The sequence below is a fragment of the Pituophis catenifer genome, unplaced genomic scaffold, assembly GCF_029215685.1.
Source record: "Pituophis catenifer annectens isolate HBS135680 unplaced genomic scaffold, rPitCat1.0.hap2 SCAF_1, whole genome shotgun sequence".
Taxonomy (NCBI): Eukaryota; Metazoa; Chordata; class Lepidosauria; order Squamata; family Colubridae; genus Pituophis; species Pituophis catenifer.
Window position 1 is genome coordinate 253,775,525 of NW_027256881.1, and position 23,446 is coordinate 253,798,970.

The following is a 23,446-nucleotide window of genomic DNA, read 5'->3' on the forward strand; positions in this document are numbered from 1 at the left end:
CCCCGAATTCGCGCCAAATGATCGCTGATGTCATCACGTTGGGCCCCGCCTCTCGCCACTGGTGTTTTCAAACGGAGGGGGCGTGTGTGATTGGCCGGTGTGACCGGCACGTGACTAACGGTCGCGGGAAAGCCGCGGAGTCTGAACGGGCGATTCTGTGGGTCGGGTGGAGGTTTTTGAGACAAGCTGGGAACCTCGTCGGGTGACTGTGTGAACGCACGCCGGAGGAGAGTCTGACCGCAGGGGGGCAGGATTTGGCCTGTCAAAGGCGCCTGTCTGAACGGAAGCTTCGGCAGGGAGAGAAGAAGAGCGTGTACGATCTCAGCCACCATGAGTTTCCTGAGCCGGCAGCAGCCGCCGCTGGCCACGGGGGCGCGGCGCCTGACGGTCCGGAGGGCTGCGGCCCCTATCCGACAGAAACTGCTTTTCCCGGGCGGTGGAAGCGACTGCGAGGAGGAGGAAGAGGAGGAAGAAGGCGGCTATGAGGAGGAGGAAGAGGAGGGAGGCGGCAGCAGCGGCAACAGCACCGGGGAAGACTCGGCCTTCCAAGAAGCCGACTCGCCTCTTTCGGGCAACCGCACCCCGGCTCGGTTGGAGCCTCAGCCACCGCGCAACCCCGAGGAGGTTGGGAGAGAACTGGCTTCGGCTGCGCTCCCAGGAGAGGAAGGGGACTCGTGGGAAGAGGAAGGCTTCGGCTCTTCGTCCCCGGTGAAATCCCCCGGAGCTTATTTCATGGCTGGCTCGCCTCCGCTGAAGGGTCCTCGCCGTTTTTACGGTCAGTCGTCATCGCCGCCACCGCGAGCGGATACAATCCGGTACCGGGAACACCCGGAACCCGGTTCTCCTTTGCCCGAGTACCCCGGGACACCGCCGCACAAGACCTTTCGCAAATTGCGCCTCTTCGATACTCCGCATACGCCGAAGGTGAGAGAGGAGGCTTAGCTGGGCAAGGGCCCCTGGAGGAAGACAATGGTGAGGTGGGCGGAACGCGCGGCCCGTGGGCCGAGAAGGAGCGCTTCTTCCTTCTGCCGCCGGTGGAGGGCTGGGAGGAAAAGGGCCCTTTGGCCACTTCGGCGGGACTGCTTGCTGGATGTTTTTTTTTTTTGGGGTGGAGGGGGGAAACTAACCGAAAGTCGGAACCCTGTTTGGTTTGGTTTCGTCCGAGCACGTGGGTGACGTGTGAACCTCAGGCGAGTTTAGGTGGTCGATCCTCTTTGCCAGGCGAGTCGATCGTTTGGTTTCCTCCCTGACCATGACCTCTTGGCCTTTTGTGTGGTCAGAATAAAGTCGGTATTGTCTGCTTTGGAAAAAAAAAAAGAATTGTTTTTCAGAAAAGACGGCAAGAGGCGCTCTTGGATTAACAGCCACGCCCCCTTTCTGTCTTTGTCAGTTTTTCTGCGCAGGACATTTCACAGGGATTATCCATTTGGTGCCAGACAGGTTTAAGAGTGTTTCACTGAGGGTGCTTTCTGCTCTGTTAAAGGTCGCAAATGTTAACGCAGAGGGAAAGAAGATGACCAATGCCCAACCCCTGTGGGCAAGGCAAAAGACAATTTTCAAGAAATAGGATGAATTTGAGATGGAGTTTTAACCTTCAGTCTATTTAGCTGGGTCTTCCTCCTGTGTGTAATGATAAGGGTCATGTTTCACACCTACAGCAAGCATTTGAATGTCCTACGTGCCACTTTACCTGTGGTTGATATTTTGCTGCAGGTAGCATTTTAAGAGGCAAACAAGCTCCACTAAAGACAGAGTGGATTTGTCATCAGGAGGACCTTTTAAATTCTGGCAACCCTTCATTTCTCAATAAATCAATACCAAGAAGAAGAGTATTTTTTTTTCCAGTGCCAAACCCTTGTATCATAATAGTTATGTAACAGATTTGCTTGCCTGTTACAAAAAACTTGGCATTTTGGTAAGGCCTGCCCACAGATTGTCAGTTAAGATTATGTAACTAAACTAAAATTTGTAACAAAATAATCCCCCCCCCCCCATTGTGAAGTATGTGGTAAATCCACTACAATTGGCTTACAAAAGTACTCAACCTTTATGGTCCTAATGCTGACCTTCTGGTTTGCTTAGTGATTTTGGAATGTTTACTTTCCTGAAAGAAATCAGTTCAAGGATCACTCAGTATATATTAGGAAATCACCCTTTTTAAAAGAGAGAAATAATGGAGAAAGTTTTGTGGTGATTTTTCTAAGCAAAGCATCTGCTTTAAAAAGTTTATGTGAATTTTACATTATAAAGAAATCTGAGAGATGTGAGTTGTTTTTGAGACCATAATTGTCTGCTTGTTCTGAGAGTGATGTATTAGTTTTTCTTGCTTTTTATTAAGATAATGGTCACTGTAGAATCAATATTTTTACAACTGAAGTTAATTTTCTGTTTATGTTTTATGTATCAAGCCCTCTAAATTAACAATAAAGCATATTATGAGGCTGTCATTCATACTATAAAATTAATGTTTTGCTGTCAATACTGTATGTTAAAATAATGCATATCTTGAAAATGGAAGCCTATTTATTAGATATTTATCCCCCCTTTATTACTTTAGAAGTAATTCAAAGCGGTGAATATATGTAATACCCTTTCTTCCTCCTATTTTCCCCGGAACAACCCTGTGAGGGAGGTTTGATTGATAGTCACCCTGCTGGCTTTCATGCCTATTAAGATAATCTTAATATTCCAAATGAATTGTCAGGAAATATAACTATGATTTTACTTATAGTAAGACATGGTTTAACCAAATTCTAGATTGGATTACTGAGGTAGATTCAGGAACCTATGAAGAATCTGGGGAAGCTTTAGATGTATAGAAAAATTGTATGTGTTTTGCGAAGATTCCATTGGAAAGCATACTCAGCTTTTGTTGTGAGTTTGTGAATATGTATAAATGGTTGGCATTTAGTGTATCAGTCATTTATACTATTCTATCCTAGATATTTCAAGGCCTAAAACAAGGGGACTGCAATCATTTTCAATGGGATGTTGTGATACATATCTTCTATATGGCCTCTTTGGTGGCTGTCATTGGAGTAGTAGAACTGAAATATGGAGGTTTGAGTATTTTGAGGCATCAAATGTTTGTCCTAAGCTTTGCAGAGGCTGTAAACATCTATGTCTGTGATGGTGAACCTATGGCATGCGTGCCACAGCTGGCACGCATAGCCTTCTCTGCGGGCACGCGAGCTCAGCTCCACCATGCATGCGCACACACGCCTCCTGCCGGCCAGCTGATTTTCAGGATACACGGTCGCATGCGCATTGTGGGGGAGCACGGGGTGTGTGGTGCCCCCCACGGCCCATTTTTGGGCCCAGGAGGCTGCAGGGAGGCCTACTAGGCCCAACATGGGGACGGGGGGGGTTGTGCACACATGCGCGGGGGGGTGGTAGAGTGTGTGTGGGGGTCACGTGTGCATGAGTGGGGGAGAGGGAGTGTGGAGCAGGGTTGTGCTCGCATGCGCAGGGAGCACATTGCATTAGGGTGTTGGCACACTTGCGTGCTATTGCACCTGCACGCTTTCGGCACACGAGAAAAAGGTTAGCCATCACTGATCTATGTTTATCCCTTAACTTCAATTATACTAGGTATAAAGGACACTCAGTTTTCTGGGGAAAAAATTACTTGTACCCAGTTTGGGAAATCACAAATGCTGTTGGGAGATCAGAGTTTGCCTGCCTCAGCCATAACAATGCCAAGGAGATAATTCATTATGTTCTAACAGTAGACAGGGCTGGGCTGCATATGATATTGCAATTTTCTGTAGAGTTTAACTAGCTGTTAATAATCATAAAATGACTCTAAAAGTAAAAACTATACAGTAATCTGACAATATAAAGCTCAAATTATGTATTAGAACAAATGACTCGTTTGGTCTTGCTGCAATTATAAGTCACAAATTAGGTACAGTATTTTTGAACCACTGTCAAAAAGGGATCAGAGCTTAATGCTAAAAAGTTTTGTATTCAGAATGTATTAAATATCACATGGCTGCTATGATTAGAAAGACTGGGTGATTGGTAGTGAAAAATACCTCATTTGCTCCAAACAACGTACAGCCATTGATACTTCATAGAACTACTTGGCCAGAGAAACTAATGAACTGACTTAGATTTGTATAGCTTCATATACTTATAATGACCTTATTTTCTGGTAGGTGGAAATCCTTACAGATAGTCCCTCAATTTATGATCACATTTGGGACTAGAATGTCCGCTGCTGAGTGATGTGATCAACACATGACTGCACCCAATTTTATGAACTTTTTTGCCACAGTTTTAAGTGAATCCAATTTTCCCCCATTGATTTTGCTTATGGGAAGCACATAGCGTAATCCTAGGATGTTGCAACCATCATAAATACATGCTGATTGCCAAGTGTCCAGGGACATTAGATGGTCGTAAGCACAAGAACTGGTTGCAAGTTACTTTTGTCAGCATCATTATAACTTTGAAAGGTCACTAAATGAATGGTTATAAGTCAAGGACTACCTGTAGTGCATTTTGGCTGATCTCAAAAAGCTAAGTTTGTTAGCTCTGCTTATTACTTGGATGAAGACTCACTAGGATATTCTATAATTAATTGATTTCCTATATTGTTACTGTTAGAAATTCTTATTTGTTACTTGCTGCATCGATCTTTCATATTTATCAAAGGATTCAAAGCTTCAGTAAGTAGAAGATACATAGAAGAAATATACATATAAAGGTGTGCATCCATTCTCAGCCATGAGTGGATTTGTATAGAATCAGAATATGTAATCTGATTAATAGGTTTTTTGAATTTACTTAAACTGATGGAGATCTGAGTTGTAACATTTTTTCTGCCAAATCTGTTACTGACAGAAAAAGCATGACGGTTAGAGTATATAATTATTGCTGGAAATGTTAGATTCTTGCATATCAGTTCTGATTTTCCATATGGACATCTTGAAAGTGAGGAGGGAAAATTTTCAGCTTTTCTTAATTTATAAGATTAGTTCTTGTATTCTTTCAGCTATTCTAGGTTATTTGATTAAGATGAGTGGAATCTTCTTCCTGCGGTTCTGAAAAATCAATCACTTGGGACACTGAACTACCCCACTCAACAAGATCAATAGAGCCAGTTCAGTTCCCAGGAAGGATTTACTAAAAAAGCAGACAACAGAAAAACAGAATACCACTAGTTATCATCTATAACTCAAGCTACTGAAACACATTATGAGTAAGCTACACCCTATACTGGACAATGAACAATGCACATTTTCTGGTACTGATAGGCCCATGCTTACATATGGACAATCACCAGATTCTCATGAGTAACAAGAAATTACACAAAAAGCATGCAAGCATGAGTACACACCTTGCAATAAACCAGGTGTATACTTTGCTACCATTTCCACATCAGCAACACCAACAAGTCCACACACAAGATGAGGGATACTTTCACTTGTTCTTCCTCCAATATGGTATATGCTGTCATTTGCCTCTGGATTCTACATAGGACAAATAGGCAAGCTTGCATAAAATAATTAATAGGTACAAGTTTGATATCAGGACCCAAAACAAGAAAAAAAAAGTATATCAGAGCATTTTAAACCATCCAGGACATCATAGCAGACCTCAGTGCGACTGTTTTGGAAAAGCAGAACTTTAACAGCATCATTGAGTGAAAACTCATGTGCATCAAAAAGTTTTAGGCAATGTCAGAAGGTCTCATCAGAATACATATCAGAAGGTGTCATCAGACACAGTGGGTTTTTAGCATATAATTAATAATTGATGTAGTACTTGTAATCTGTTCCCCACTTCCCTATCTTTCCCCAATTTAGTCTTACATTAGTCAGGCCATTTTATCCATTTGATGAAGTAAGCAGCAGCTATACATTTTACTAACATTTGCTAATTAAAAATATTATTAGCACTTTTTATCCTTCTAAAGTTTGCCAAAATTTGCTAGAAATTTTCAATTTTTGTTTCATTTTTGAAATAGATACTTTCATTGTGGCAATAATATCTTACACTTAACCATTAGCCATTAGGAATAGTGTTCCTTCCAATTCAGAAAGAACAAGAAGGTGAGAGTAACATTTGTAAAGGACATGAACTCCTGTAGCCAAGTATAGAAACTGACTGGCAAAATCTGCCACATGTCCAGAGAGAAATTAAATGAGTTAGTGTGGAAGGCAGGCCTTCTCCACATGCCTTCTCAGCCAGCTTGCCCTTTTATGTCCTGATTTTTTTTAATAAGCCTGTGTTTTACATGGCAGGATTTTCTGGTTAAAAAAAATTAGGATTTTATTACTGTCTAGAAACTTTTAAAGACTTAGTATCAAGCATGCATTATTGATAGTTTTTACACCATGTCTTGGCTTCAGTTCCAAGACGTACTGATAGAACAGGGGTGTCAAACTCAAGGCCCGAGGGTCAGATCTGGCTCACTGGGTGCTTAGATCTGGCCCATGGGGCCATCCTGGAAACAGCGAGGGACCGACCCATGGTGCCTCTGCCAGCGAAAACAGAGCTTAGGTGGCCATAGGAGGCCCTCCCAAGCTCTGTTTTCACTGGCAGAGTGCTCGGGCCGCCACAGGCGCCCTCCACACAAGTGGTGTTGAACTGGCCACACTCCCTGCCCCCCAAGGTCAAACACAATGCTGATGCAGTCCTCAATGAAATTGAGTTTGACATCCTTGTGATAGAAAATAACTTCTCTGCCTGCTAAAATAGCTAACACTCATAGCTTTGATTGCAACTTAATTTTGAAAATATCTGCATATTTTACAGTATTTTACAGTATTTCTTCCCATAATGATTTCTTTTGTTCATTGTCAGAGGAGTTACGCATTAGGAATAACACCAGAAGCCAATTTTTGCTGTAGTGTGTCAGAAAGAAAGAACAAAGAATGGTTTATGACAAGAATATGGATGTATTACATTTTAAATGCTCATTATTTCATTAAATATATTGTATTGATTTTTCAGAGTCTCCTTTGTCGAGCTGAAGGAATGGGCTCGAGTTCAGCTAAACTTCGTGGTGGCTCTCTCTTTATGAATGTTGGAAAACTAGTAAAACAGGAATGTGATATAGGACAAGCCCCTCATGTGAACATTAATCCCTTTACTCCAGACTCTGTCTTTCTTCAATCTTCAGTTGGACAGTGTCGAAGGAGAAAGAGAACACATTGGAATGAGTGAGTATCAAAACTGATCTTTGATACATCAGGGTTATTTTTAAAAAAATGTTTTTTTTTAAAAAAAACCACCATTATTTGAGAAAGTATAATTCTGCAATTTAGTGTCTTCCAGACGTGTTGTACAATCTGTATTATACTTAACAACGGACTTGGTTAATCTGATCTGCTATACATTTATTAAAATATAGTTCTTACAATCGCCAGCCAGAGGCCTACCTTGAGAAAGAAAATGGATTTTATCCATATCATCTTACTGATTCATAGTGAATTTATTACAATCAGTAATAAATAGTATTTAAGAGTATGAATGGGAGCAATAGAGAATTTCTGTGGTTGCCCAAAGAGGTAAAAACAGGTGCTTAAAAGAATTTTAGGAGTAAAGTAGATATAAGCCTGGTGTGGTTTATTATGTTGTATTGTATTTAAACTCTAATTATGAACCTGAGATCAATTATAGCTGGATTTATACATTGAACTAAATCAAAATGGTTTGTTAACAAATCATTGGCTTAATGTATAAACCTAAGCATTCTTTATAAAATATAGTTTATGACATATGTGAAATCCCTTATTGTATATTGAATCATGGTTTCAGTGTTCAGACTGTGACATAGCAAAATATTTCAAACCATCTGAACTGAAAGTAACAATGACTTAAAGTATATTTACAATGAAACTCTCACTTTCTAATATAGCACAGAAAAGGAAAGCTAAATGTTAGTTAACAGAGCAAGAATATAGACCCTAGTTTATGGAATATAACAGGGAATTCTGGCTAAACCAGAATGGAAATGGACACCCCCCCCCCCAAAAAAAAGGTAGGTTCATGAAGCTAGGAATGATAGTCAAAACAAAATCATTATGTTAAAATATGTCACTGTTACCAAAATTGCTGCATGTTTAGCTTCTTTGATTGGATTATTGAAGCCATGATTTTCTATGTTTACTCTAAGCTATTACCTCCACTAATGTGGAGATAAAGAGACGTGGGATATTATATATCAGGAGAAACATACTGATTGGTTCTTGGTTAAGAATAGCTAGCATAAATGATCTTATTGTTTAAGAAAGGAGTTTATGGCCTAGGTTTTCTCTATGGATCAGATTTCTATTTTTATTTATTCAAAACAAATTCAAAAATAAATGGCATTTTGTTCAATTTATATTCCTATTCTTTTTTTTTTCTTTTAAATAATTCCATTCGTCACTTGACTTTTTCACTGCTTCACAGAGATATCTTACTCTGGTCAAATGCTGTGGTATCAGCATAATACAACAAGAAATAATTCTACCTCAAGGAGTGAATTTCATTTAAGATTCTCTGTACTCTCCTAGCATTATTCTTGTCCATCTCATATGTTCTCTATTCATCTTGCCTCTGAATGATGTATTACTTAGAAAAATTTATTGGAAAGTTAAGATTTCATTCTATTTCTGTATATTCTATATATTTAGCTCCTGTGATGAGGACATGGAAGCAAGTGATGGAGAACTTGAGGATGAAACTGTCAGACCTGCCAAGGTAAAATAAAAGAAATTCCATAAAACCACATATTTCTAAATAAACACATTTCAGTGACATTGAATTTAGCAGTGTTTATGTTTACACAATTTTAGCGGATCAGCATAACAGAAAGCAATATGAAATCTCGATATGCCACAGAATTTCATGAATTGGAGAAGATTGGTTCTGGCGAATTTGGTTCTGTATTCAAATGTGTGAAAAGGCTTGATGGTTGCATCTATGCAATAAAGCGATCTAAGAAACCATTGGCTGGCTCAGTTGATGAGTAAGTATTAGTAACAATTTAAATGCAAAATATTTTGTGTTATATTTTGTTTCTGTGCCCATAACTCATTTAAAAATATATAATAACATTTCTGCAATTAGGTTAATGAATTGTTTGTACTTGAAAAAATGTATTATTGTATTTCTATGGAGTTTCTCAGTTACCCAGGTCATGGTTGTCCCAAAGGTTCTTTTTTCAAGGGGCAACTGGACTTTCTGGTTTTTCTTTGAAGATGTTTCGCTTCTCATCCAAGAAGCTTCTTCAGCTCTCCCCACCATCCATCAGAGCTGAAGAAGCTTCTTGGATGAGAAGCGAAACGTCTTCAAAGAAAAACCAGAAAGTCCAGTTGCCTCTTGGAAAAAAAGCACCTTTGGGATGTATAGTTGTACATACCATTTTTGTATCAAAATAATTAACATAGATCCACTAATATATTTAAAACAATCCTAAATATAACTGACTCTATAGTAGCTCCTTTCTAGGGATGTACAAAATGTTCCATGAACAGATCAGTCACATTTATGTTTCCTGGCATGGATTCAGAATACAGATGTTCTGGGCTGAAGTAATGGAAAAGGGCAAGATTGTTAGTAGTATGTAAAGAAGTTGTCTGGAAAGATCGGGGCAGGATAGTTATGCCAATTGAGCAAGTTGCAATTAAATGTAAAGTACAGTTCTTAAACAAAAGCAAGGATCTAGAAAAATTAGGGTTTGGGGAAGACTAGCACGTAGGCCATGCAAAAAAAAGTAGGAAAAAGGATAAGGAGCACCAGCCTTGCCATATTTACCCCATTAGACCTTTTCAAATGTTGTTCTGGGATTTGGTTTGGCCCTACCTGAAATGGGCCAGGAATATCTCTTATTCACAATTTTTTTTGCCTCATGCAAGAAACATTGTTTCCTATACATTCGTATGTGTTTGGTTGAAGTTTTACCTAAATTGTATAACACTATTGCATTATGCAGAATAATTTAAAATATATATATATAATTACTTTAGTGAAATGACCAGAATTCTATCTATTTAACAACTTAATATTTGATAATAATTTTTGGTGAAATTGTTTTTTCCCCAATATAATAGGCAAAATGCTCTTAGAGAAGTTTATGCTCATGCCGTTTTGGGACAGCATTCACATGTAGTCAGATACTTCTCTGCTTGGGCTGAAGATGATCATATGCTTATTCAGAATGAATATTGTAATGGTAAGTAAGTTTTTGTTCTAATGACTGTGGAAAAATACCTATAGTAGGTTGTTAAGCAAGTGGCTTAGAAAGGTAAATAGTATATTTATTGCCTGTTAAAGATTTGTCAGTCCTTGTTACCTTAAAATAAAACCTCTTAAAAGATTTAGTAAGGATTGAGGATTTCAGTTTCAGTAATTTGTATAGGTGTTTGAGTGTGTGATTACAATTATGACAGAGCAGAACAAAAATGGAAGAAGTATGATACATTAAATCCTCAAAGCTGAATTATAATAAAATTATGCATATTAAATAAGATGAGACAGGAAGCGTTTCTTTCAAATATTAAAAGAAAAACTTTTCTTCCCTCGAGATCAGAATAGTTGTCTATTTTGCTTGATGGGTCTATCATCAAGCCTGATTATTTCAAATTTCCTGACTAAAAAAAATAAAAATAAGAGTAATATTGCACTGTTAGTAATTGACTAATGTGCTTCAGGTTCAACTGAAACTGTAAAATTAAATATTGAAATACATTTTCACTGCATTTGTTTTATATTAATTGTTAGGGACTCCAGTTATACCCCTCAAAACATACATATTAAAGCATCATCTTCTCCAGTGTGCTGCTTGAAGAATCTAAGCATTGGGTTATCTTCAATCCTATTGCCAGAGACTTGAGTTGCTAGAACTTTCTTGGCCACGCCTCCTCTGCTCAGCTTCAGTTTTTCAATTCAATCCAGCCAAGAGAGACATGGGAAGAATTGCTCCAGCAATTCAGTCAATTACTTGGATATTTCAACTGGAAATGGAAAGGAACCCAGAACTTTGGAAGCGAAGACAGTGAATCCGGGGCCAACCTGTTTCCGGGGATCCCCCGTGGGTGCAGGCAACAATCCCTAGCATCTGGAGATGGCCGCTGGTGAGTGCGCTGGTTTCCCCGGTCTGCCGGAATAACCACCACCACCAAGCTATCCCCTTCACTGGGAGTGCGGCGCTGGAGTCACTGTCTGACTAGGGGGACATACTCCGCTCGATTTTAAATTGCAAAAAAGCTGTGCTGGGCCAAGAGAGCCAGAAATCCCGCTCTCACACCATTTGAGACCAGCTGGGAGGTGCAGGTACTGTGGGGAGCTGTGGAGTCGCCTTGATCGTCTGGCACTCAGGAGCTTGTCCAGATTGAGTGAGCGGCTTGGTGTTGGAGGGCAGCAGCGTTACAACTCGCTCAGCGTGAATATCAGCTGGGCAGCGGCTAGAAACTTGCTGTCTCTCGCGCCAGTTTCAGGTGCAATTTGGATTTCTGGCTTCTCCACAAGGCACCAACAAGGGAGAAGCTCGCTGGTGCCATTTTGGGACCAGCTGAGAGGCTCGGCAGGATCTGGCGCATCGGTGTTGTCTGACTCGTGTTACGAAATCCTAACAAGTAGAGGTGCAGAGATTCCTGACCACAACGGCAGGTCTCCACCACCCTAACGAAGGAAGACCAGATCCGGTGGAAGAAACGTCCAGGATTGGTTTGTATATATCGTGGGCGGTCATAGGATAGCTGAAAGGGAATTGTCCCCTAATAAGGGCCAATCAGAATCCCCCCAGGACGCTCAGAGCAAGAGGTCACAGCTTTAGATCCACCAGAGCCACTGCCAAGGGATCTTCCCATAAAGGCAATTCTGAGGAGTCTTTGGCCATACGGGTTATGACTGCCCTGGAGAAGCAGGCTCAGAGATGCCACAAGACCTTAGAAAAACAATCTGACAAGGCCCAACAACAGGCACAGGCATCTGGGGAACATCCTATCTCTCTTATAGAGGCGATTCTCCCTGAATCTTTGTTACCTGCCTTGTCTTCTCACCTTGGTGAGGAGCAACAAAGGGAGTGGTCACCAGAAGGACCTGGTGTACTACAAGAGGCATTGATGACAGGAGATCAAAGGTTTAGCCCTTTTTCTGGCCTAGCACCTGCTGGGCTGGATCTAGGTCCTGGTCCTTCAAGGAGCTCGGCACCTACAGCCACATTTATGCCCACTGCCACGGGGCTCTGCTCAGTGGAGACTCCTACTGCTGACTTGCCTCAGGACTTAAGGAATTTGATTGCTGATGCAATTTCAAAAGGGATAACTGTAGGCCTACAACAAAAAAGCCAGGCCCAGTCCTTCCATCCTAGTATGCATACCCAGGTTTCTGGGGATATGCCTTCATTGTATGAGTCTCATTCTCCGCATTTGTCCAGGCTACAGGCTCCTTACTAGGAGAGGAGGATCAGTATGATCAGGAATTTTCCGATGATGAAGGAATGGCTCCTGATAGGCCTGCCTTTTCAGGCCTTTTTCAATCCTCTCTGTTTAAGTCCTTACTACATAAGGCCAAACCCACCACTAACATGGGGAGGTCAACATCTATTGCTGACCAGTCTCAGGATATTCCAGACCCTCATGAAGGCCTTTTTTCTGAAATAGTTCCGGAACAGGACATTATTCCGTCACCGAAACTATTCTTAGACGTTATCCAGCATCAAAGGCTACAACCTGGATCCGTTCCAGCCCCTAATGGGAATGACAGGAAGTTGTACAGTGTGGATCAGGATCTTGAAAGGATCCTTTAATTGCCAGCTGTGGAGCAACATAATGATGCTCAGTGGCAACATTAACATCGTCCACCATCTTGCCGGCCAACATAGCTGAAGGGTTGAAGGCAGAGGACAAAAAGACTGAGATGGTGCTCTGCAAGACACATCAGCGGCCTCCTTTTTCAACAGGGCCTCCTTAATTTGGCTCCGCCAACTACAAGTGAGGCTTCTCCCCAAGGAAACTAGATTACACCAGGATGTGAATAAATTGATGGCAACCACAGAGTTCTCAGCAGATGCCACGTTCAACGCGGCAAAATTTGCCTCCCAGGCCTTAGCGTATTTGGTCATTTCACATCGCCTTCTTTGTCTCCGCAATTGGCAAGCAGACATGTGCTCCAAATGGAGATTGGCTTCCGTCCCATACAAGGCCGCCAATCTGTTTGGAGAAGCACTAGAACCCATTCTTATTGAGAATAGGGACAAGAGGAATGCCATTGATGCACAGGTGAGCGGATCGCAGGACCACCCCTTATTATCAGAGACAGCCATTTCGACCTGCTGACTCAGGCTCCCCAATTTCAGCGAACCTACGCCCAGGGCCCTGAATGTTTTTCTGACAGATCCTCATACCGTGATAGAGGGAAAAGACAACCTTCAGCTAAGCAGTCCTTTCAGGGTTCCTCCAACAGGCCATTTCGTAGGGGGAAATGACTATTTCATAAATTCTCCCATTGGCGGGCAGCTACAACTCTTAGCGAGCCAATTGGAAAGGTCCACCATGTATTTGTGGGTACTTCAAACAGTGCGGTTGGGCCTCACACTAGAGTTCCTCTCCAGCCCCCCAAACCGATTTATCCACTGTCCAGTCCCGGTGAACATCGGAAAACGGAACCTGATGGAGGCTGAAGTCCAGCACTTATTGGCCATCAACACAATAGAGCCGTTTCCCACAGGTCAAGAGGATCAAGGATTTTATCCCATTCTCTTCTTGGTACAGAAAAGTTTGGGTGGCAGGAGAGGCATACTGGATTTGAAACAGCTCAACACCTACATAGTATATAGGCGCTTCAAGATTCAGTCTCTTCAATCCATCTTGGGCTGCATCAGGGAAGGAGACCTGATGACATCTATAGATCTCAAGGTGGCCTATCTACATGTACCCATAAGACCTAACCACCGCAAATTCCTGCACTTCACCTATGCGGGGAGTCATTTTCAATATCGGACCGTGCCATTTGGCCTGTCATCGGCTCCCAGAACATTTACCAAACTTTTGGTAGCAGTGGCAGCAAATATCAGAGCTCTTCCAGTAAGACTACAATGTTATCTCAACGACATACTAATCCAGTCTATCTCAACAGTTCAAGCTCAGAGGGACCTGCACACTATGTCCCTAGCCCTGCAAAGGCACGGGTTCTCAATAAACTCCGGAAAGAGCCATCTGGTTCCTTCCACCCGTCTTTTCCACCTGGGAGCGGTGATCGACTCCTCCTTAGGCGAGGTGTTCCTCTCTCCAGACCGAAAGGAAGCATCAGACACCTGATGGCCAAAATCTGATCTCTGCGATTAGTTCCCTTGGATCTTCTTTTCCAACTTCTAGGGAAAATGATCTCCTGTGTAGCAATAGTACCTTGGGTGTGGCTTCATGTGAGACTGCTCCAGTGGTTCCTGTTGCCCCATCAGAGGGCCAGGAATAGCAATTCAAAGACCAAGGTCAGACACCTGGCGAAGGCGGCAGAAGGAGTCAATGCCTTCCGTAGTCCCTGGCCTCAGGGGCTGCTCTATGCTTTTCCGCCACTTCCCCTCATCCCGAGGGTCATCAGGAAGGTGTTGGAAGAGAGGGCGGAGATCATTCTTCTCGCCCCACATTGGCCCAGATGCCCCTGGTTCAGTGTCTCATGAGTTTCTCCATCTCCTGCCCCTGGAGAATTCCCCAGGACAGGGTTCATCTCAGCCAGGGGGCCATAGTACACCCAGAACCCCAGTGGCTCCAGTTGATCGCCTGGCACTTAAAAGGCGCATCCTGAGGAGAGACAAACTGTCATGGAAAGTCATCCAGACCATCCAGGCGTCTGGACACCCTTCAACGAACAGAATTTGCAATGCTACTTGGACAGCATTCTGCAGATGGTGTAGCAAGGGTTGATCCCTTAATAGCTTCAGTTCCGGAGATATTGGATTTCCTCCAGCACAGATTGGACAGAGGATTACGCTACGGAGACAGGTGGCAGCCTTAGCAACAGTTTTGTCCGTTGAGAATAGGCAACCACTCCACACCAACCCAGGATTCTCAATTTCCTTAAGGGAGCTGCCAACCTGAAACCTCCGATTGTTCATCATTACCTTACTTGGGACCTGGCGTTGTTCTGCCCTAACTATAGACCCCAAAGAACGCAGCACACACAAAGTCTGTACAAACCTTAGTTTACTAATTAAAGACTACTAATGAGCTTTCTTAGTAGTTGTTCGAACACAAGTACAGTTTAAATCAGTATTTTCTGAAGAAGGGCTGTTAATTTAACTTCATTAACAGCCGACAAGAATCCAAAGAATAATAACTAAATTCTGAGGTACAGTATTTCAGATAACCATAATCTTACTGTGGTTGGCAGAATGCCCAGAAGCAATTTGCAGGAAAACTGATAAGAGAGAAACAAGAGCCGAGTCAAACATTTCTGGAATCAAGACGCGAAGGAATATGAACGAAGTTGTTTCCTGCAAATTGCCTCAGTCGTCGTCCTTCCTTAAATAGGCTAGGGGAGTGGCCAATTAGCCCCAAGGCTTACTCTGGAGGAGATCTCCTCCTGAGGAGCCACTCTTGTCTTTTAACAGCTCTGCGCGCTCGTGCATTGAGAAGAGGCTCCTCCTCTTCTTCCTCTTCACTTATGGGAGGTTCTGAAGGCCCTGGCTGAATCCCCTCCTCTGGCACTACATCTTCTCCAGCCTCCTCATTGTCTGACTCGAGCGCCAGCTGCACAGGCTGCTGGCGCAGCACCACACCAGCCTCCTCGCTGTCGGAATCAGCTACTAACTGCACAGGCCACTGACGGGCCACAACAGGTGTTAGTGCTCCAGGCACTTACTTCAGCTCCGTTTGAACCTTTAAAGACTTCCAGCCTCTTGTTTTTGACTCTGAAATTGGCCTTCCTCATGGCCATAACTTTGGCCAGAAGGATTTCTGAGTTAGTGGCCTTATCCGTACGTGAGGATCTCTGTATCTTTCATGCAGACAGAGTGGTCCTTCGCCTGGACCCCTCTTTTCTGCCTAAAGTCAACTCATGATTTCGATGGCACACACTGGACGTCCGAAGGGCTCTTTGATGTTACATTAAGGGAACTGCGTTGTTTCGTAAGACAGAATCCTTATTTGTTTCATTTCAGCCATCTCCCATGGGCCAAAAGGTGTCTTCCACCATTGGACGATGGTTAAAAGCTTGCATTGCAAAGGCCTATGAACTGAAGGCAAGGCCTGTTCCTCGATGAATCACGTCCCGTTCCACTCGAAGTGCAGCTACTACGGCTGCTTGGGCCACGCAGGCTCCAAATGAGGACATTTGCAGAGCGGCCACCTGGTTTTCTCTATCACCATTTATCCATCATTACAAGCTGGACATGTATGCCTCGGATGAGGCGTCCTTTGGATGGAGAGTACTTCAATGAGTTCATTCCACCGTAGGGACCCGGGACCAGCCGGTCTCCCACCCTTAGTTCCGTAAGCTTGGGTATATCTCAAGTCTTGGATTCTCCCACAGTGCACTGAGAAGAGATGTGTCAGGTAAGACCAACATCCTTTTTATTCCATAATGGAAATGTAGGGTCAGCTGACAACCAGGGATTCATATGGAAGCCAAAATTATAACTTCTCTTTGTCTTACTACTACTTAGTTTTCTTGTGAGCATGCCACAGCTCTGCACTGTGGTTTCCTTTTTTTTTTTCTTGCCTTCTGCTCCAGTGAAATATTTTAACAATAAGCAGGATTTCAGCTCAGCCAATGGTAAAAGTCACACAATGGCACTTATGAAGCATCTATTGATGCATCCATAATGTAAAATAACATAAAATAGAAGAAACTTTTGAAGCTTTTGATAAAAATTACAGACTGTATAAGCAAACCTGACTCTTAATTTACACAAAAATAAATTTTTCTTTGCATATCAATAGTTAAATATTCCAAATGTTTTATATACATTCATGAGCATCATTTAGACAAAATCTAGTTGATACTAATGTTGATATCTTCTTATTGCATATGAGTTAGAGAAGCCTAAAAATAGTGGGTTTTCTGAGATTATTATTAGTTTATAGTTCAGTCATTCCAATTCATAGTTTTGGCTCTCATGCTATTATTAAAAAGCATTTGATTAAAGTCAGGCTTATTTACATTTGTGTGGATTTTGTAATTCAGTTCATTGTGTGAACTTGTACTTTAAAAAGTATAGATTTTCTCTAACACTACATAACAAATTTTCCTTGTGCTACTTGCATCTAGAGTTAGCATGAATATAAAGTCTGAGTTATAGTTCCTATTTCTTCTTTATTGTGAACTCAGTAGTGATCTTAACCACATGTGCTTAGAGCTGTTTGGAGTAGAGTGACATAGAAATACCAGCAATAAACAAATCCATTCTGTAAGCTTATGATTTCTATCAACATTATGAAGCCAAATATTTTTGAGAATGATTATTAAATATTACATGCTAAAAAAAAACACAGGGTGTTTTTTTTATCCTTAAATATCCTTTAATTTTATATGCAGGTGGCAGTTTAGCTGATGCTATAAGTGAAAACTATAGAAATATGCGTTACTTTGGTGAACCAGAACTGAAAGATTTGCTACTACAAGTTGCTCGTGGTTTAAAGTACATCCATTCAATGTCCCTGGTGCACATGGATATAAAACCTAGTAAGTACTATAAAATCTGATGTCTTCTGCATTGTAAGGATTTAATGTTTTTCCACAATGAACATATATGTTCGGTAGTATCAAAATGAATAGTGAACCACACCTTAGCAACTGAAACTTTTCAAATCTAACTACAGAATACAGTGCAAAAGTTCTTTTTTGAAATATGTGGTTGGCCAACTGTTGTATTTGTTTTGGAAATATTTTTGTGGGATTAAGTTTCCTTGCTTGTCTTTAAAAGTTTGGCTTCTTTCCAAGGAAGCTGTTAATATTAGTGTATATTACTCAAGGAGACCCAAGAGAGCAGGTGAGAAATCTACCTCTGAAATTAATTTATATTTTGATACATTTTTTATAATTTTATTCCTTGACAGGTAATATCTTCATATCTAGGACCTCAATTCCAACTACTACATCTGAAGAAGGAGATGAAGATGAATGGTCATCTAGCAGAGTTGTTTTCAAAATAGGTAGGGAATACTAGAACTGTATCTATTAATGCAAACCTTTTTTAATTTTGAGAAAGTAATTTTTTATCCTGTATTGTTTTAATAAAGGTGATCTTGGTCACGTCACTAGAATAGCCAGTCCTCAGGTGGAGGAAGGAGATAGTCGTTTTCTTGCCAATGAAGTTTTACAAGAGGTAATGCACTTTTAAATTATGGCAAAACAATTAACTTTGAGTATCAATCTTGATTAGATTTATAGAAGGATTGTTTTATATTTCTATTCTATAAACAGAGCTGGAATGTAGGGAAAAAGATTAATTTGATGTTTTCTGTATGATTATTTTTTTCCTCAGAACTATAATTACTTGCCAAAAGCGGATATTTTTGCATTGGCATTAACGCTGATATGTGCTGCTGGGGCTGAACCATTGCCAGCCAATGGGGATCAATGGCATGAAATTCGACAAGGAAGACTACCCAAAATCCCACAAGTCCTCTCTCAAGATTTATTAGACTTACTAAAAGTAAGTTTAAGAATATACAGCAACAAACTACATAATTCCTTCATATATGAAGATGAAAACAGTAATCAAATGAACCTTTAATCTATTTCAGGTTATGATAAACCCTGACCCAGAGAAAAGGCCCTCAGCAGTTGCTCTAGTTAAGCATTCTGCATTGTTATCCACTGCGAGAAAGAGCGCTGAGCAGCTACGAATAGAATTGAATGCTGAAAAGTTCAAAAACTCTTTGTTGCAGAAGTAAGTTTAATCTATACTATGCCTATTTTAAAGTACTGAGGAATAATATTGATAGTAAACAACTGTCCAACAAAATAAAGAGGTCTGCAATTCTTCTGAAGCATTAATATATAGGGATCTGAACTAGAACATCAATATTTTGGCTTCAGAAACGTAATTTAGGGTGCCAGTACAGAAGGTTGGAGTGAAACTGATTTCTAAGTGTTTAAAGACAATGTGTTCACTTGCTGTGGAAAGATCTTTGTACTCCCAATAAGAAGAAAATGGATAGGGTTTTTCTTTTGCAAGAGGCATGTTTATATTACCTTTTTAAAAAGAATGATGTAGAGATGAGCAAAAGTCCATCCTGGCTTTCATCCCTGGAAGATGGATGGTTTTCTAAAGTATTATCAGTGTAGTTGATGAAATCAAAATCCAAAGATAATTTACAGAATGTAAATAGAATACTATAATCAGAAGGAAGGTGAGAATTCAGTGACTGTTCTAGTTGAATGTGAAAATTACCCATATGAGCGGCATGCCAGATTGCACCATGAAAATCAAAGGAAAACAAGTTATCTTGTTTTCTTTATCAGTGGAGTTTGAAATTGATAATTTAAAGGAAGTGCCTCCAGTGCCAGAAATAGCATGCTTTTCAGTCTTAATAAATTGTAACGTTTTACAGGTAGTCCTTGACATACAACCACAATTGAGCCCAAACTTTCCATTGCTAAGCATGACAGTTAAGTTAGTTTTATCCTGTTTTACAACCTTTCTTGTCACAGTGATTAAGTGAATCACTGCCGTTGTTAAGTTAGTAATATGGTTGTTAAGTAAATCTGGTTTCTGCATTGACTTCGCTTGGCAGAAGGTGATCACATGACCCTGGGACACTGCAATGTCACAAATACATACCAGTTGCCAAGCAGCTGAATCTTGGTCACATGACCATGGGGATGCTGCAACGATCATAAGTATGAAAAATAGTTTTTTCAGTGCTGTTGTAACTTTGAACAGTTACTAAATGAAAGGTTGTAAGTCGAGCACTACCTATATAAGCTTATTGCAGCCCTTTCTTCTTCTTTTTTGAAAATGTACTAAATGTGATGTAGATTGTCCAGTCCTGAGTGTGTTAAAGTTGGGATAAGTTTAGACTGAGGCTGAATTTAAGAAAGTGTAAAGCAGAGTATTACAGAATATGCAAAACAATATTGGGGAATAAAAGTAAGACTAAAGCTAAAACATTGGAGTTAGTGTGGATATAGCAATTGGTTTGATAGTTGCTGACAGCCTCATGAAGGATTGAACTACAATAGCATTTCAATGATTTTGACCAAGTGATGTAAGTTAGGGCTAATTCCTGAAAACTTCCATTAGAGCCTGGCAGTCCAGGGCAAGTAGGAAGGAAGAGAAACAATTGGTGGGTGACAGGCTTGAAGATTTCATCAGTGACAGTAGCAGGAGAACAACCTTGGTATGTGGGAGGAAAAAGCAGCATGAATGTTGTCAGGCTGCTTCCAAAATACATATGAAGGCTGGAACATCCTTCTAGCATTAATGGTGATATTTGAATTTGGGGTTGGAACCTTGCCTGGTAAGCTGCTGGTTGACTGTAGGACAGAGAAAGGCTGTTTGGGGTCTGCTTAAGAACAAAGTTGGATTTGGTTTGAAAACTGGGATGGAGTTCTGTATAGAGTTCTTTAAATAGTTAGATCTCTGGAGATGTAGCCAGGGTGATTTGACTTTTGGACTTCAGTGGTGGATTAAAATAGAAAATTGGTTCCTGGATATCATTCATCCTTCATGTGAGAAGTGGAAGGATGGATAAATGAGTTGGAGGGCCATAGTCAAGGTTTTGTAAATTGGGGAAGGATTGATCTGAGAGGATTATATTGAGAGTGGTAAGAAGGGATCCTTGTTGGGTATTCTGTTTAAATGGCCAGGAAGGAATGTTAATTATGTAAGAGAATGGTGGGGTGGTTAGGGTTAGACTGAATATGTGTGATTTGGGATGTTCTAGTATTATTTATTGTGTATATGGATAGTGGTAGGAGTATGATTCAGAGCAGGGTTTTTTTGGGGTGGTAAGCACAAGAGAGTAAAACTGGTTGTGAAGAATCAAGGAACATAAGATGGGGATGTTACAAGAATTATTCCATAGGAAGAGAGATCAAATTTAAAGTTGGTGTGAAAAGAAGTAACACAGCTCAAATGTACAGAGTGTTATGAATTGCTCCATCTCCAATTAATCATGTTGTAGAAGTAATATATGTAGCAATGCCATTTATGTTATACCTTTGTTTCAGATTCTTTTAAATGATTTTAGATACAATTTCTGCAATATTTATCTGAAGGGAAATAACCGATGTGTACTTCTTTGCAGGGAGTTGAAGAAAGCACAAATTGCAAAGGCGGCTGCTGAGGAGCGAGCACAATTTACAGATCGAATGACAACTAGATCTACAGCACAGAATAGAATTGCTCGTCTTACTGGGAAAAAAATGAACCGTTCAGTTAGTCTCACGATATATTAATGACTCTATTTCATAAACTGACAAAGGAAGATAATTGATTATTGCTGGATTGAATTAGGAACAGAAGAGAGGAGTCTGTTTCTAAGTTTCTATTTAATCATTGTCAATGGTTTTATAAAGAAGCCTTATGCAATTTGAATTTTACAAGATGCAGTTAATCAATTATCTTTTCTCTGCTTCTCCCAATATTTAAAAGTTACGTTCAAGATCTTCATTTTCTGGAAATATAGCCACCGCCAAGTAAAATGGATTTCTCCTCAGTGCTGTGCACTCCCTAAATTTATTCTAGAGGGTTTAGGATTGTGAGGAAAGGGATTCTCTTGAGTAGATTTGGGAGATGTTTTGTGGAGTTGAAGAAAGGGAGATCCTAATGCACAAAGGAAGGCTGCTCAGAGAACACTGGATGGAGCCACTGCTGAACAGGCTTTTGACTATAGTATATATTATATCATCCAGAGCCAACCATTGGAATGGTGTGCTGCTTTTTAGTTTTAATGCATTGTTAGAAAAGGCATTTTCCTGATAATATAAAGAATTACTTTATAAATTGCTCCATCAGGCATGGAGATAAGAAGTGCCATGGAGAAAGTCTAAAGGACAACAAGCCAAACCATACCTGGTGTCAGGTAAATCTGTTGTGAATTTATTCGTGGATTCAACTGGGAGCACTTTGTTAGGCATTGTTGCAAACCACAGGAGTAACCTTGTGGATACATGCCATGTGAAACTGCTGCTATTTTTAGTTTGTCTTGCTGTAAACTGTAGCATTAAAACAATCATTGTGTTAATGGGCTTTCTTTTAAAAAATTATGTGAAAAAAATACCAGAGTTGCTCTAGTGAAAGCAGCTTCCTTCTTTGAAGCTAGTGTACTGTGTACAGAGACAGCACACCAATTTTATATTTGAATTACATTGTTAGTGTAAATGTCTTTTTTATAATTGTTTCTAATAAAAGTTGTCAAGTTAATTCCTCTTCCTTTTCTACCTTCTCTTCCCTCCTCTATTAATATGTGAATGTCACTGTTCGTATGTTTCATTATTTGTACATAAATATACTGTTTTAACATTTTTCAAAATAACTGTATATAGCTGTTACATTGTACAACATAAAAGCTGTAGTTTGCAATTTCAGAAGATCCTATTGAAATTTATTTCGATTTTAGTTAAGAGAATAATATAATCGGTACCCTAATAATCTGTTTCAATATTGCCCAAATAGATGCTATCTATTACTGGCTTTTTGGTTTAAACAGTTTCCTACTTGAATGTTTCACTCTGTTTTTAATTAGCATTGCATCAAAATATTAAAGTGCCACTTGGAAATTAACATTGTCTTTTTTGCGGGAAAGTGGTCAGATTACACCTGTACTATTCTAGAAAAACATTCCTAGGTCTGCTTAGGCCCATTGATGCAGTCCTGCTGTTCTGGGCAGTATGTCTGCTGAGGTAACGCCTGATGCTTTCGAGACAGGATGTGGCTTTCAGTACTCTTCATTTCATCCTGGATGTGTGCCAGTTATAGTGTACATACCTCCTACTTAGATAGATGCAGGCAATAGTAGGTTGCCCTATTAAGATTGTCTCTGTTTAGAAATCCTAACTTTCCTAGAATATCATCAAGATACTTGGGATAAAACATGACTTTGGCTGTGCTTGTACTAGTCAAAAATGCCAACAATGGTTAGTACTGTCTTTAGCAAGAAGATAAATTATAATCAGAGTTCAATATCTATAGGTCCAGCTGGTGATGTCCATGACATTTGAAAAGTTGCAGTTTGGAATGAAGGGGGAGTAAACAGTAAAGCATGATTTCAGGTGAAATGGAAATAAAAATGAAACTAAAGGGAAGAATATAATATACTTGAATAAAATATCATGTGGGATATATATATATATAAATATAGAGGAAAAAAGTTAATTATAAATTAAAAGCAACATATTATCTAGGTGGTTGTGCGTGCATATTCTATAAAAGTAAGAATCCCTAGATGGATGTTATACACCACTAGTGAATGGTGATGATGAAAGAACTAGGGCATATTTATTAGATTTATACCCTGCTTTTTAAATATAAGCTAAGGCTGGTCATTGTTGTTCTATTGCA

The 23,446-nt window shown here is 40.4% G+C and overlaps 1 protein-coding gene across 1 annotated transcript; it reads left to right on the forward strand.

Moving 5' to 3' along the window:
- The first annotated feature begins 330 nt into the window (after positions 1 to 330).
- WEE1 (WEE1 G2 checkpoint kinase) lies at positions 331 to 22,335 on the forward strand. Its single transcript, XM_070957477.1, has 11 exons — positions 331 to 924; positions 6,964 to 7,172; positions 8,631 to 8,697; positions 8,793 to 8,965; positions 10,050 to 10,171; positions 17,473 to 17,619; positions 17,994 to 18,089; positions 18,177 to 18,262; positions 18,422 to 18,592; positions 18,684 to 18,829; positions 21,192 to 22,335. The coding sequence occupies exons 1-11, from the start codon at positions 331 to 333 to the stop codon at positions 21,340 to 21,342; spliced, it is 1,962 nt and encodes a 653-aa protein (XP_070813578.1). The 3' UTR covers positions 21,343 to 22,335.
- Positions 22,336 to 23,446: the final 1,111 nt, after the last annotated feature.

What these genes read in the sequence shown, in the direction of transcription:
- WEE1 (XM_070957477.1), top strand. Translation starts at nt 331, where the DNA reads ATGAGTTTCCTGAGCCGGCAGCAGCCGCCGCTGGCCACGGGGGCGCGG. An exon ending in ATACTCCGCATACGCCGAAG is followed by an intron (nt 925 to 6,963) that starts GTGAGAGAGGAG and finishes TTGATTTTTCAG; the next exon opens with AGTCTCCTTTGTCGAGCTGA. An exon ending in GCACATGGATATAAAACCTA is followed by an intron (nt 17,620 to 17,993) that starts GTAAGTACTATA and finishes ATTCCTTGACAG; the next exon opens with GTAATATCTTCATATCTAGG.